This window comes from Lissotriton vulgaris, chromosome 8, assembly GCF_964263255.1.
Source record: "Lissotriton vulgaris chromosome 8, aLisVul1.2, whole genome shotgun sequence".
Lineage (NCBI taxonomy): Eukaryota > Metazoa > Chordata > Amphibia > Caudata > Salamandridae > Lissotriton > Lissotriton vulgaris.
Window position 1 is genome coordinate 1370583046 of NC_141696.1, and position 15576 is coordinate 1370598621.

Sequence of the window (15576 nt, forward strand, 5' to 3'; positions counted from 1 at the left end):
TGCTGGAGGAAGGTTTAAACTGGTGTGGTTTGATGGGGGCTCACGATTAAAAACCACACAAGTTAATTGATGAGGGCGAGTATCAGATTGAAGTAAATCGCCCCGTTTATCATCATTTGATGCTCTCGGTCTCCCCTCTTACCCCGGCATTATTTGGCCCTCAGCCGCTAGAAGTTAAGCTCTTTATTTTAATAGGGCCCAGAGCACTACTGGTATTTTCGCTCTCACTACTGTTGTCTGCGGCCCGGGATACTGGCTAGAGATATCGGCTTGCAAATTTTACCAAGTTCGTCACCCCCACCTAACTCGGGCTGTGTGGTTGTTACTTCGGTTAAGCGCCCGGTGAGAGAAGCTAGGCCCGATTCAATGTTATCCAGTCTTCACTAGGGTGCCAATAGAGACTTTAATAAATGTGGTTAATTCAGTTAATAGGCTCATAATTCCCGCCATGGTACTATTGGATTGTCCTTTACTGTTACTACTGTTTTTTGGGCCATACACACGTTTTTTCGCTTTTTTAGTAGTTAGGGAGTCCTTACCCTGATTTGATTTGGGGTCGAGTTTTAAACAATTAGGAGTACTAACAATTGTGTGTATCAGTGGCGGTAGAACTGTAGGAGCATCTTTCTTCTTGGAGGTACACACTCTTTTTGGTGGTGGCAGTGCTGCAACGTCTGGGTCATCTAACTAAATCTCATCACACCCAGTCTGAACGCAGCCATTTGAAGATTCAGTGGTTGCCCCATGAACCATTTTTCCCCCCTCATGCACACTATGAAGAGCAGCCCAGCCTCTTCCGGCCGATGACTGGCAAAGACAGGCCCGCCCTTGGCCCGAGCGCGCCTGCACGCGTCCCGCGATGCAGGAGCCTGCGTACTGCTTTAAAGCACCTTCGGCGCTTTCAGCTGCTCCCAATGAGCGCGTCAAGGCAGGCTGGGCTGTGTAGTCCCCCTGGACCTTGCGGAAGTTTCCAGCAATGTCCCAGCAATGTTCACTTCAGTAAAGATGCAGGCGTCTGCAGCAGTGGCAAGTAGGCGGCAGAAACAGGAATGGCAGTAGCAGCAGGACCAGATATACATTGGATGCAATCTCACCATTTATGAAAAAATTTAAAACATGGCTCTTTAAGCAGCAATAGATGGCTTGACCGCACTCTAGCTGTGGCCTGTGCATAGCGCCGGGATACTCCCTGGAATTAACAGGCACTATACAACTCGCCATTCATTCATTCATGTGCTAGGACTAAACCTTCCATCTCGGCCACAATGAACCATAGAGAATATATGAAGCAGAACTAGGCTGATAATTAGAGACAGGCCATCAAGGAGGGCATTACCAATGGCAGAGTCACAGAACATGGTCACAACTCAATGAGCTTTATTCACCGCTCAGAGGAAAATCTGTAGCTGCAGCTTTCAAATGCAATCAGACTAGATAAGATTTTGGAAATGGGGAGAAGCCCGAAAAATCCTTAAAAAAAGGTAACTAAATTTAGAATGAACATACCGCCCTTAGACACAATTATAGAAACCAGGAAGAGTAATCCTATAACCCTGAACTGTGGTACACCTCCACAGCAGCCCAGACACCTCACTAGGCCCTCTGAAAAGCATCCTACACACCACAGCATGCCTTATCAAATGCCTGAAGAAAGTCTCTCATATCACCCCTACAGCCTTGAAACTCCACTTGCTCTTTGCTAAGCATGGGCGAATTTTGCGAATCTCGCGTTCGCGAATTTTGCGGATTTGCGAACTCGCAATCCGCAAAATCCGCGAATTCTCGCGAATTTGCGGATTTTTTGTGTGTGTTCGCGCGGGTTTCTGCCAGTTCGCGAGGGTTTTGTACAATTTCGCAAACGCAAACTTACCTGTCAGGTCGCAAGTTTTGCGAACTTGTTGTTTCTACGTGTCCAGCCTGTTTGGGACACTCTTCTTCATCACTGCCACTCTGTCACCACTGCCACTCTCTGACTACTCATGCCACCCTCTGGCCCACCCATGCCACCCTCTGTTTCATCACAGCACCCTCTGGTTGTCCAGTGTACATTATTTTCGGCAAAGCAAAGCACACCTTCCCTGCCTCAAGTGACCTGAATTAATTTGGGGCTGATTAATGTGTCACAGAATATTTTTTTAGCTGGCACCTGCTTCCTTAGTGCTTCCTGATTAGTGATCTTTTGCACTTGCTAAGTGCTTTCATTGTTGCAAAATTAGTTACAACACCTGCCCTGCCCCAACTGACAATAATGAATTAGGGGCTGATTAATGTGTCACTGGATTTGAACTTCCAGCCTGGATCCTGCTTGTCTGCCTTAGCTGTAATTCAGGACCTTTGTGTAACTATTCTGAGGGTCAGAGCAGGGTCACATAATAGTTGCAAGTAGGCAACTGAACTCTGGAGGGGCCCCTCAGGAAGCACTACAGGAAATGGCTACTAATGATGAGCTTGAACTTTTGAACCTGGTAAGTAGTTTCAGTTTTGCTAAGATCGTATTTCTGCAATTTAGCGTTTATTCGCGGGCGCGAAGTTGAACTGGGAAACCGCGAACTCACGCGAACAGTGCGAGCAAGCCATAAAATCCGCTGCTCGCGGATTTGGCGGGAAATTCGCGAATCTCGCGGATTGCGAATTTACCGAAAATCCGCGAGCGTAACGGATTTTCCGCCCATGCTTACTCTTTGCACCCCTGCATCATTTGAAAGACAAAACGCAGCACATGCAAGGTCAGTAGGAGAGGCACTCCTGTCTTGATGGCTGAAAAACAAACCCTCGCAGATCACAACATACCTGTACCCAAAACACTGCTAGACCGGAGATAAATAAAAGTAATAGAGCAAAGCCATCGCATAGGCCTTTCTCCCTCTATGCATTCGAGATTTGAGCGCCATCCCGGTAACCATAAAAGCTGACCCCCAAACCTTCTCCAATTCGCAAAACTTTTAGAGGAATACCATCTTCGAACATCAAAGCATCGAACACACATTGCCCTTCACTAACTACAGAATCTCTCCCCATCCTCTCAACCCTGTTAATCCTGAGATCTAGCTTTTTACAGCACTCCATTGCACCTAGCTAGGTTTGCACTTTATAAATACCCACACACCGAATATTTCTCAGGTGTAGGCAGGCATTTTACCAAAGCTTCACCAGGGCACCTTTCATTCTTGGCCAACTATCCTTAAACTGTACGGTCTTTAAACCTGCAGGAAAGAAACTGCCAGAAAATTACAAATGGACAATGTATTATCAAACAACATGTCTTCACTTGCGGAAGTTATTGTTTTTGGTACAAGAACAGATGGGACTGCCAGTAGATAATGAACTGCAAATCAAATTCTGTGTGGAAATGTACATTTGCTTTATAAAGATTTATACCGTTGTAACATATAGATGCAGCGGACATTTGTCATCCTCTATAACAACTCTGCAATCTATAAAGTCTCATGCTTCTCTCTCTGGTCCAAATTCTGCCTATAGAATTCAATGGCTTTAAGTTTGAGGCTTGAGCGAATCAGCAAATGTATACTACCCATAAAACCTTTGATAATCTGGAAACCTTTCTAAACAGCAATAATAAGCATGGTATGGATAGGAGGTGAATTGTGGAACAGCTATTGGAAGCACCTCAACAAAAACAAATTAAAAAAGTCTACAGAAAACACATCTTCCCGTTACACTTCAGCAGAATCATAGACGGAGGCGAATGGAAAGGGGGGTGCGGGCCGCCCCAGGTGTCATCACTGGGGGGGGGGGGGGGGTGACAACATGGCAGAAATGTGTTGTAAACACACTTTTGCCATTCTATGAAGCCGGAGGTGACAAGAAAGTTTCCGGACTAGGTCCCACCCGCCCTTGCTACGCCACTGTTCATAGAATTTCTTCATCAGCTGCTACTGCTTTCACACATCAATCATTTTAAGGGTAAAATTCAGTCCACGTTTTCTTCTCAATTAGGAACACATAAGGCATGGATTTTAAAAAAGTCGACCTGAATTCATTGATGTCTCAGTCTGGTCTATATCTGCTGCTTTCACTGTAGAGTCTGTTGAAGACCTTGGCAGAATCTCTATACAAGCCTCAGGTAAGACCATTATTAGATGGACAGCATGTTCAAAGGCCACAGTGACTGTGCTGCCACACTTTCACAAACACAAGTGCTTGAGGACTTTCCTGAAGAACCCTCCAGCAAGGAAGGCTGCCAACCGGATTGCACCCACCAGCAGTTAAGTTCTTTGTGCACAAGACTGTTCGGTACTGAAAGGGAGGAAGTGGAAGAGGCATAGCTAGAGCCCGTGGCATCCGGGGCCATCCCACAGACTGCCACCCATGGCATCCGCAACCGCATGGCCGTGCGAGGCCAAGTCTCGACTCGAATTTCGAATCTCACCCCACTGTCAAACCTCGGGCACAAATATTTCTCACATGTATCACCGGAATGCTAGCTCCACACTGGTCTACCAACCAGTGCAAGTAAGTGCCAACCATCTGAACTCGCAGCCGCAGAGGGCCGCGCACAGCACCCCAGGGCCACTCGCCCAACCATACCGGTGTGATTCTTCCTAATACCTCCAAACCTATCCGTCAGCCTGCCTGACGGATCGGCACGCGTGTCCCACAGGCTCTCCGGAGGGCAGCCCAGCAACCATGCTCAAGTCTCCATAACCACACTCTCAGATGCATTTAATTTGATTTACAGCGCCACTCATACCAGTGTACGGTGTCAGAGCACTTTACATCACACACACTACACAGAGACAATCATTTACACGTGTGTAAATCTCTGTATAGGAAATGTTGCATAAGAAAAGACTACAAGTTGTTATTATTATTATTATTGAATTTTGTACCGCGCACGGTTACCATGGGGCATCCCAGCGCTTATAGAAACCAAGAGCAGGCTACTAATAGAAAACAGAGAAGCTACAGTTATTCTGGGAACAGATACGTTTTCAGATGTTTCCGGAATCTGAGAAGGTTTGGTTCGGATCGCAGCGAGAATGGGAGGGAGTTCCAGGCGAGCGCTGTATGGATAGAAAAACTCCTGCCCCCTGAGCGGGCTCTCCTGATTTTCTTAGTCTGAAGGAAATGTTTATTGTCAGAGCGAAAGGCTCTTGTAGACTTATAGGGGCGAATCATGTCCTTCAGAATAGCTGGACCTTTCCCCTGTATGCTCTTGTGGGCGATGCACAGGGCCTTAAAGGTAACTCTCTCTTTAACAGGGAGCCAATGGAGTGCTTTTAAAGCAGGCCTGGCTGACTGCCTGGCAGGAACATTCCGCAGCAGCCTTGCTGCTGCGTTCTGCACTTGTTGCAGGATCTTAAACGTTGACTCTGGTGCTCCAAGAAAGAGCGCGTTACTGCAGTCCAGGCGTGAGATGATTAATCCTTGGACTAACAGCTTCCGGGAGAGTTCTGGTAACAGGGGGAGAACCTTACGGGCCGACCGGAGCATTCCATAACAAACGCCCGCGATCTTCTTGGCGTGTGTCCTAAAGGACAAGTCCGGCTCCAGCCAGACCCCCAGGCTCTTGATCTCTTTTTTTGGGTCAGGCGGGGTGCCCATGCAGTTGGGCCAGCTGCTTGGCGAGAGGGCAAAACTTGAATGGCCCAAGATCATCAGCTCAGTTTTTGAGCCATTCAGTTTGAGCGATGACCTGGACATCCAATCAAACATCTCTCAAGCAAGCATGGAGTGTCTCAGGCTGTTTCTCCAGCTGTGTAAGACTCACCACTAGCTGGGTGTCATCCGCGTAGCTTATGGTCTTATAGCCAAACGGAGACACCACACCCTCCAGGGGTGCCATATACACGTTAAATAACGTGGGGCTAAGGGATGAGCCCTGTGGCACCCCGCAGTGGAGTGGGAGGGGAGGGGATTTTGCATTTCCTTCCCAAACCTCGAAGGTACGCCCTTCCAAAAAGGAGGCCAATCATTCCAGGGCCACTCCTGTGACACCCGACTCAGCTAGACGTTGTATCAGCACCCCATGGTTGACGATATCGAAGGCCGCACTGAGGTCCAGGAGGTTCACTGCCACTGATCCCCCTGCATCCAAAGTGTTTCTTGCCTCCTCTACCACTGCTAGCAGAGCCGTGTCCGTACCATGGCCTGGTCGAAATCCCGTCTGGGAGTCCCTCAACCGGCCATTCTCCTCAAGAAAGTTTGATAACCGATGGTTCGCCAGCCTCTCGGCAAGTTGTAGAAGCCACATGACAACCATACTGGTAGGCAGTATAGTTTAATAGCTCACTGTTCTTGGTTAGGATTTTAACTTATAAACTGCAAGCAACAATAGGATCTCTCCGACAATAGCAGGAACCTACTAACCTAGTTACCATTATGTGCACTCTGTGATCTGCATGGTACACGTTCTTTGCAGCAGGCACATTAACCCTCTGTGCTACTTTTCCAGGAGTCAAACCTTTAACTAGACAAAACTCCGATCTCTCGCTAGGAAGAACATTAATCACTGAAGTTATCAAAGACAATTTTTATTGGTCATGAAATTTGCTGGAGGCCAGGAAGGAGGCAACAAGTTTTTTTAAACCATAATATACTTGCAAACACTACGCACCCAACCGAAATAGGTACCCAGTGCAGTCACACCGTTCACACCGCCCTAACCTGCTCAAGGTTCATGTGACCTCAGCGACAGTCGCAGTGACTGGATCACTGTTACTCTAGGGTGTGCTGCTACTTAGGCCTGCCCGCAAGACTGGAGATGAACTTCAGTATGGATTGTGGTGAACAGGTCTTCATGGTTAACACACAATTGACACCACTAGGGTACACCTGCTTGTGCTACGACATCAGGCCTTCTAAGGTCTAGTAGGGCCTTCTAAGGTCTAGCATGGGAATATGCTTCCTCAGTAGAGTGGTCTGGTGGACTGGTCATGGAGGCTGAACCCAGTTCCAAATTTGACAACTCTGGCCATAGTGCCCCATCCTCTCCCCCACTCAACACCATACTGCCCCACAGAGAAGCTCGCACTGCCTTCAGCTACAACCTAATTGTGCCCGCTATAAACACTTGGATGTGGCTAAAATCAAATTATGCACTTGATAAGTGTAATATGCTGCCTAAAAAAAAAAAAGTCAAAGCAAACACTCCTAAGGAATGCAAGATTAAGTAAAGCATGTGAAAAGTAAGCAGAAACATGGTTACCTTAACGATCTCTCACTCACTATTCAGAAATCAGCAAGCAGTTTTACCTGAAAATCTAAGGACATGACTACAGGGCCCTGAAGGGAAACGTTTCAATGTCCATTGCTAATATCCTTACAAAACGTAAGCAGTGTGGTTTAAAAAGACCAGAGCCATGGTACGCAAATTCCCCACCTGGGGACAACAATGCTGTTCAAAGAAAGACGAGAAAACAAAAGTAGCACTTCACTGCAAAGTCTGTAGAGTGAGGTTGATGTGTTTGGATCTGAATAAAACCAATCTGGCCACTTTGCAACCACTCTGTCTTGCTTTATTTAGTTCTGTATTTATTTTTCATATTTAAAAACTTTTATTTCTCTCCATCCCGAGGCTGCACTTTGGAATAGAGTAATGTCAGAAAAAGGGCATTTCCCGCAAGAGTGTTTTTATTGTTTGGATTCATTTCACAGGGAAGCAACTAAATGAAAGGAGGAAAGAGGGGTTGTGAAGCGTTTGTTCAAGTCACGGTTTTCAGTAAGTGAGTAAGTAGCAAGACAGAAAGAGAGGGAATCAGAGGTGTAGCTAGACTGACTGACAGTAGTGTCAGTGACTGTCCCGGCCCACAAAATAGTGCTGCCTGGGGCGGACCGCCCCCACCTACGCCCAAGGCACCAGGATACACAACAGGTAACTCGTTCTCAATTGGCAGTACTGCTAATGTCACCCTGGTCTTCACCACGCTAATTCCCTCCAGTGGTCGCACACATGGACAGGCAGAAGAGCAAGGCCTAATAAATCTTGGCTTTCTATGACCAAATGCGCTACCATTCCAATTTTAAAAAGTTTTTCAGGAATTTATAGATGACTGTACTGATATTTTCATGTTACTCTACACTCTACAGAGGGAAAATATATTTATGAAGGCACATGCAGTCAGTCCATGAACCAATTTCCAGTGCTGGGCAATGGTATGCTAAGTTTGTGTCTGAAATTTAAACGAATGAGATCAGTGTAAAAATACACTTCTTACATTGAGAGTGTATGCTCTACCTGAACGAAACGTCAATCGTGAATTGCACGACTGACTGCAAATATGTGAACCCATAAAAGATGCATCGTTAAGACAAATGTCATATTAAATCAATCCATAATGTACTTACCTGCCTCATGAAACATTGCCGGAAAGGTTCAGGGGACATAGCTGCAACATTGGGGCCCCTGATATTTGGAGATCTCCTGTAACCCCTCTGCACTGGAGAGCCATAGAAATCGCGATTTATTCGTGGAATATAGGGTGCCTTTTCCATGATGCGTAGAATTGCTTTGTCCTAAATAATGCAAAAGGATACACACACAACAGTTAGAATTTTTTTGGAGAGAAGGAGCACCCGCAAACTTCAGAAGAACCACATATGCAAGCTCTAAATACATTTCAGAGCCCATACTATTTTACACGGCGTACCCTACATTTCACTTCATAATGCCGGTGTTCTGCTTATGCCAAGCACAGCACCATGTTTCTCCCCAGCTATGCAATATATAGGTGTATGTACACACAAATACGGAGTATACAGTAAACATTAAGTTCTGTAGAGCACGCATTTTAAGGATATCACCAATCCCGGAGGTGTTCTGTCCTCGCGCATAAGAAGAGTGCTTTCTTTTATAAGAGCAAGGAACACAGGAGGGACATGCAATATCCTTTTTTGTACACCTAAAGAGTTCTTTATTCCTTGTGAAGCACAGAATTTTGAGGGAACAGTGAATGGGTACAGAGTAACTTGAGACCCTGGCGAGGGTGTTTCAGTTCCACATACATGGCGGTGCAGCAAAGCTCTCAAGTTTTCCTCCTCTCAACTTTCCGAGTGTTAGAGTTTTCCTTGGTATTCTAGTATTTTTAGTTCTGAATTAATTACGTGGTATATATGCCTACAATTCTCAGAATACAAAAAATACCAGACTGGTTGACCCACTCAAGGAAGGATCTGAGAAACATGAAGTCTATAGTGAAGCAGGAATTCTGTTCTGAAGTTTCTGCAACACTATGCTGCCAAGTCACATCCAAACAGAATGAAGTGAACTCTTGCAAGCCGCAATGTATAAAGCTTGTAACCCTCTGCTCAGGTTATCTGGTCTGAAGAACAGAGGGTATGTAAGGGAGTGAGCATGAAGCCTGAAACCAACCAGCAGTGCTTGTAGGCCTCCTGGAAGAGTACATTTTTGGAGCATTTCAAATACTGTACATTAGCTTTGAAATGGAGATTATATATATATATATATATATATATATATATATATATATATATATATATATATATATATATATATATATATATATATTACACATTTATGACAAGGAAACGTTGAGATTGCATAGGAAGGTGAGATTAGGGTATATAGCTGCCTTGCAAAATGAATGCTTTGTAATGTTGAAAATTCATACTCGAGCTAACTTAAGGGAAACTAGGACTCAGGCGCCATCTTTTACTGGGACGTTTCATTGTACCAAATGAATTAGACTTGTAATTTCGTGTCTAACTAGGCTATGAATTAAAAGGGTTTCAAAGAAAAAGGCAAAGACGTTCACAGACCGTTCTGAACAAAACATGCACATTCAAGGTGAAACCTGGCTGTCCCAGAGGAAAAACAGTTACTAGGTCACATTTATCGTCCCATATGTAGACGCTTACTTGAGAGAAACTTCATTTAGTATAAATGATGAGAATCTTATTTAAAAATGTAAACATTTCTCTTAGTGTACGCCCATTGGTTTAGAACCTGTGAACCAATGAAGTACTCTAGTAAACATAGGAAATACTTTGTGCTGAGTGGTCGCTCCCCTGTGGCCCTGGTATCGTTGTGCAGCGCATTGGAAACTGCTTGTGAAAACTGCTGTGTGCTTTTGACTGCCGCTTTGCTTATTTACTTATTTGCATTTTTAATCTGCCAGCGCAACTCTATTGCTGTATCTAGTATCGTTGTGCAGCGCATTTTCACGGAAACTGATTATAATACATTGCCTGCTGTTTGCTTTTGTCTGGCGCTCTGCTTACTAGCATATTAAAATTGGTAGCGTTTATTCCTTGCTGCATTCGCGTTTTCCCCCAGGCGCTCTTGCCGTGCTGACCCCTCCGCCTCCATTTTGTTGTTGTTGTCCTCCTACGTTGCCCGCCCCGCCTCCCAGCTGAGCCACCCTCGCCCCTCCCCCTCCACCATCCATATATGACAGTTGTTCCCGTGCGCAGCGTTTACGTGCAGCGTTTGCGCCCAACCCGCGCCGAAGGTGCGCCAAAGGTAAGCCCGTCTACGCCCGTCCGCGCCTGGACAGAGCCCAGCGCCAGACCCCCTGGTCCCCGTAATGCCCAGCCCACTCGCATCACTTACGATGCCACCACCCTCCTAGCCCTTAACCCCAGCCGCTCCCCCAACTGCGTCCAAGCCGCTCCTGGACACACCCATGGACCTTTCTCATGCTACTCCTGCAAATTCATCGGCACCGTCAACAACCCCGCTACGATCACTCCTCAGATTCCCGACCCCAAACTCCTACAATGCATCTTGCTCAACACCCGATCACTCCACAGACACGCCATTGACCTATGGAATCTACTAGACACCATCTCTCCGGACAGCGCCTTCCTTACAGAAACTTGGATGAACGCCTCCTCCGCCCCCGACATCACCATTGCCATCCCAGAAGATTATAAGATCATACGCAAAGACTGTACCGGCCACACAGGAGGAGGAATAGCTATCGTCCATAAGAAATCCATCCGCATCTCAACCAGCTCAGACGTCAATCTCGCCAACTCTGAACACCTTCACTTCCAGATCCACATTGACCCCAAGACCACACTCAGAGGCACCCTCCTTTACAGACCACCAGGACCCCGCGCACAATTTAGTGAGGACATCACCGACTTCATCACTCCACACGCGCTCCCCTCCAAAGATTACATCCTCCTGGGAGACCTCAACTTTCACCTTGAAAAGAACGACCGCAACTCCTCCACCCTTCTAGACAACCTCGCCAACCTCGGACTTAGACAACTGGTCACTTCCCCCACCCACATCGCAGGTCACACTCTCGACCCTATCTTCACCTCCAGCAATCATGTCTCCTTCACCCACACCACGAATCTCCTTTGGACTGACCACCGCGGCGTCCACTTTACCTACAACAAGCCCAAACCCAACAACCACCACCAACCAACTCTGCAAAGAAACTGGAACAAAATCACCATCGACCAGATCTCCTCATCGCTTCTTCTAAACCCCCCAGCCCACTCCTCAAACCCCGACCAAGCCGCCTCCAACCTCTCCCTTTGGCTATCCAACAGCGCCGACTTCCTAGCACCACTGAAAAAACGTCAAAGCAAACTTGGCAGCAAGAAGGCCTCATGGTTCAATGAAGATCTTAAGAAATCCAAGAAACTCTGCCGCTCCCTTGAGAAGACCTGAAAAAAAGACCCAACCACCAGCACCAAGGACGACTTCAAAAACGCCACCTGCGTACACCAACTGATCCGAAAGGCCAAGAAAACCGCCTTCAAGGAACGACTAGATAACAACGCACACAACAGCAAGGAACTTTTCAACATCGTCAAAGAATTTACCAATCCCTCGGCCAACTCTAACGACATCACCCCCTCTCAAGCACTCTGCGACTCACTAGCCTCATTCTTCCACAACAAAATTGCAGACATCCACAACAGCTTCGACAACCAACCCGGAGACCAACCCTCCCAATCATCTACCGGACCCGCACCCCCCTCGAACATCCTTAATGACTGGAACCCTATCTCCACTGAGGACACCATCCGCCTGATGAATTCCATCCATTCAGGATCCCCCACAGACCCTTGTCCTCACCACATCTTCAACAAAGCAGACTCCATCATAGCACCGCACCTCCGAGACGTCATCAACTGCTCCTTCAAATCCGCCACCTTCCCAGAAAGCTGGAAACACGCAGAACTCAGCGCCCTTCTGAAAAAACCCACAGCTGACCCCACCGAACTCAAAAATTACCGCCCCATCTCGCTCCTTCCATTCCCGGCCAAAGTCATCGAGAAAGCAGTCAACAACCAGCTCGCCGCCTTCCTCGAAGCCAACAAATCCCTCGACTCCTCACAGTCCGGCTTCCGAGCAAAACACAGCACTGAGACCGCCCTCATCGCAGCAACAGACGACATTCGAACTCTACTGGACAATGGAGACACAGTCGCCCTCATCCTCCTCGACCTCTCCACAGCCTTCGACACAGTCTGCACCCTTCTACAGCGCCTCAGAAACATCGGAAACCAAGGAAAAGCACTGGAATGGATCACCTCGTTCCTCACCGGAAGAACCCAGAGAGTCCGCCTTCCACCATTCAAGTCAGAGGCCACTGAAGTCATCTGCGGCGTACCACAAGGATCATCACTCAGCCCCACCCTCTTCAACGTATACATGAGCCCCCTCGCGGCCATCGCACGCCAACACAACCTCAACATCATCTCCTACGCGGAGGACACTCAACTGATCCTCTCACTCACCAAAGACCCTAACACCTCCAAAACCAACTTACACGAAGGGATGAAAGAAGTTGCCGAATGGATGAAACACAGCCGTCTAAAACTGAATTCAGATAAAACAGAAGTCCTTATCCTAGGCACCTCCCCCTCTGCATGGGACGACTCTTGGTGGCCACTAGCCCTTGGAAAAGCACCCATCCCGACAGACCACGCACGGAACCTGGGCGTCATCCTGGATTCCTCACTTTCGATGAACAGACAAGTCAACGCCGTCTCTTCATCTTGCTTCAACATTCTTCGCATGCTCAAAAAAACATTTCGCTGGATCCCCACCGAAACTAGGAAAACGGTCACCCACGCTCTGGTCACGAGTCGACTGGACTATGGAAACACCCTCTACGCCGGTACTACAGCTAAACTCCAGAAAAAACTCCAACGAATCCAAAACGCCTCAGCCAGGCTCATATTAGACATCCCGCATAAAGAGCATATCTCTGATCACCTGAAAAACCTTCACTGGCTGCCCGTCAATAAGAGAATCACTTTCCGGCTACTAACCCACGCACACAAAGCACTCTACGAAATCGGACCAGAATGCCTCAACACACGACTGTCCTTCTACACCCCCTCCCGCCAACTACGATCAACCAACCAGGCCCTTGCCACTGTACCTCGCATGAACAAAACCACTATGGGAGGCAGATCCTTCTCCTACCTGGCAGCTAAAACCTGGAATTCACTTCCCACTTACCTTCGCCTTACCCAGAACCACTTAGCATTCAGAAAGCAACTTAAAACGTGGATATTTGACAAATAATTCCCCACCCCTCCTCAAGCGCCTTGAGACCCTCTGGGTATGTAGCGCGCTATATAAATTCTTTGACTTGACTTGACTATAAAAAGAGTGATTTCTTGATCTAAAAGTGAGCTTCTCACTAGCCTTAGAAGGGAGAATCTGTTGGATTTCTTTTTCATTTTATACTCTGTATTTGATGATCTGAACTCTACTTAGTTCTTGATTGCTCCCATACCTTAACTGAGCTTTGCACTCTGTTTTATGGACTAATTAAATCGACTGCATTGAATTAACTTCTGTATGTCTGAATACTTAAAATGAACCCTTTGAGGTTAAGACTTCATGGTCCGTGATTTTGTAGGATGTGTTTTACATTTCCAACAACTGAAACGGTCTGAGAGGGTCTAGGGACAACACCACTCACAATCCATCAATGGTAGTACCTTAACTTTTTAATGTCATACACAAGTTTTGTGTCCGTGTGATGGCCTTAACTCCCTTTTAAACTTGTTTGTATAGTTTTTTTTGTTTGCCATATCTAAATATGGGTGTGTGGGTGTCTAGTGGATACTGGCATCTGTGTGGACATATGATGGTGCTCTGTGGACACCTGATAAAGGTTGTGTGACTGTAGGTCTTTTATCAGTCGGTTGGTGAGCGTATAACAGCGGCTGTAGCAAAGTACGAAGGGGGTGTTGGAGTAGACATTTAGAATGGTAGATGGCTGATTAATAAGTGTTTGATGGTGGATGTGAATGTATCCAGTAACTGTTTGGCTATTAGTTCCACTGTCCTTGATACCCTCTCTGTTCCCTTCCCTTCTGTCCTTTGTCCTTGCAGAAGGCCAAGGGGTGAGGTTGCCTCGTCCCCCCTGCTGCCCCAAAGACTAGAAGAGCATTAGGAAGTCCAGGTCCATGCTAAAAATGGGGGGGGAAGACAGTTCGGAACAACCCCCGACAATGCATTGCCAAAGGACGGGGGAAGAATTGTATAATAGGGACCCCTTCTCCAAGAGCTAGATTTGTACCCCTTTGGCTTGAACAGAAGGGGTTTATTCCTCCAGATATTTCCAGAGATAGGGAGAAACAAGCATTTGCAATGCAATCAGTTTCGCCTTTGGGACCTTATATGTATTTAGCTATGCAGCACATTAGCCTGGGTGCTGAAACATCTACTGTTCTTTAACATCGAGTGAAAGTAAGCACCAAATTGCATGACACACCAGATATGGGGAAACATGGAGATAAATATTGCCTTTCAGCAGGAAATGGTAGAGTCCAAAGCTTTGTTTTTAATTTAAAAGCAGGGCCTTCGGTGGTCATATCACAGAAAATACAAGATTTGAAAAAAATATTGTCTATGGGTGCTCGTGGAGGTCTATGAACTGGAATCTAGAGAATGCTAAAGTGATTCTGGTATTGTAATGACCTCTGCTGGTCGTTTTATATCAAGACAGTTAAATAGAGGCAGTTGAACAGAAAAAAGTACCTAAGCGGAAGCAGACAAGTCCTCGGGCTGATCTCCAGAGCCCACAAAGTACATACACATAAGTATATACTAAAGTGTATACTAAAGTATATACAAGAGTTCTCAAATGCTCGATCTAAATACGCTACAAGGAGGTTTAGATATTCCTGGCCTTGCTGAAGCTTTGAAGGTGGGAGACAACGGGTGTTCAATTTGCGCCCTCAATTTGTGCAAAGGAAGTTTTTATTACTGCCCACTTCCCCTTGCCTAAGAATAAGGGTGGTGGGGGAGTGCGGGTGGTAACAGAACAGGATGCTCGTATGTGTGATTTCTTTTCCAGACCAGCAGAAGAGTTAATTGAGGTAGCCCTCCCTCACCCTTATTTTTGTCAGAGCATGGGAAGGCTGTCCCCACCAACATCCCTCTTCTGGACCACTTTGCAAAATACGCACCAGCGAGCAGGACAGCAGTTGGCAATTGAGATTGATATCGCTTACTCTTTAAAAAGAGGGGGGGGGCCTTAAAAAAAATAACCCACATACATTTTTGTGATTAAGAGCACAAGTACAATTTATTCCTCCTCTTACCTGAGGCAAAGTATTCACAGACATATGGAAAAAGAGAGTAGAAGGCAAACAAGTGTTTTTTAG

At 46.5% G+C, this 15576-nt stretch overlaps 1 protein-coding gene across 4 annotated transcripts in view; it reads right to left on the reverse strand.

The window, feature by feature from the left end:
• PATL2 (PAT1 homolog 2) overlaps positions 1-15576 on the reverse strand; it is a 392378-nt gene that overhangs the window by 229607 nt on the left and 147195 nt on the right. For all 4 annotated transcript variants that reach the window (XM_086933507.1, XM_086933508.1, XM_086933506.1 and 1 more), the window contains exon 7: positions 8308-8475. In XM_086933507.1, the coding sequence (XP_086789633.1) occupies positions 8308-8475 (168 nt within the window). The remainder of the gene's footprint in view (positions 1-8307; positions 8476-15576) is intronic.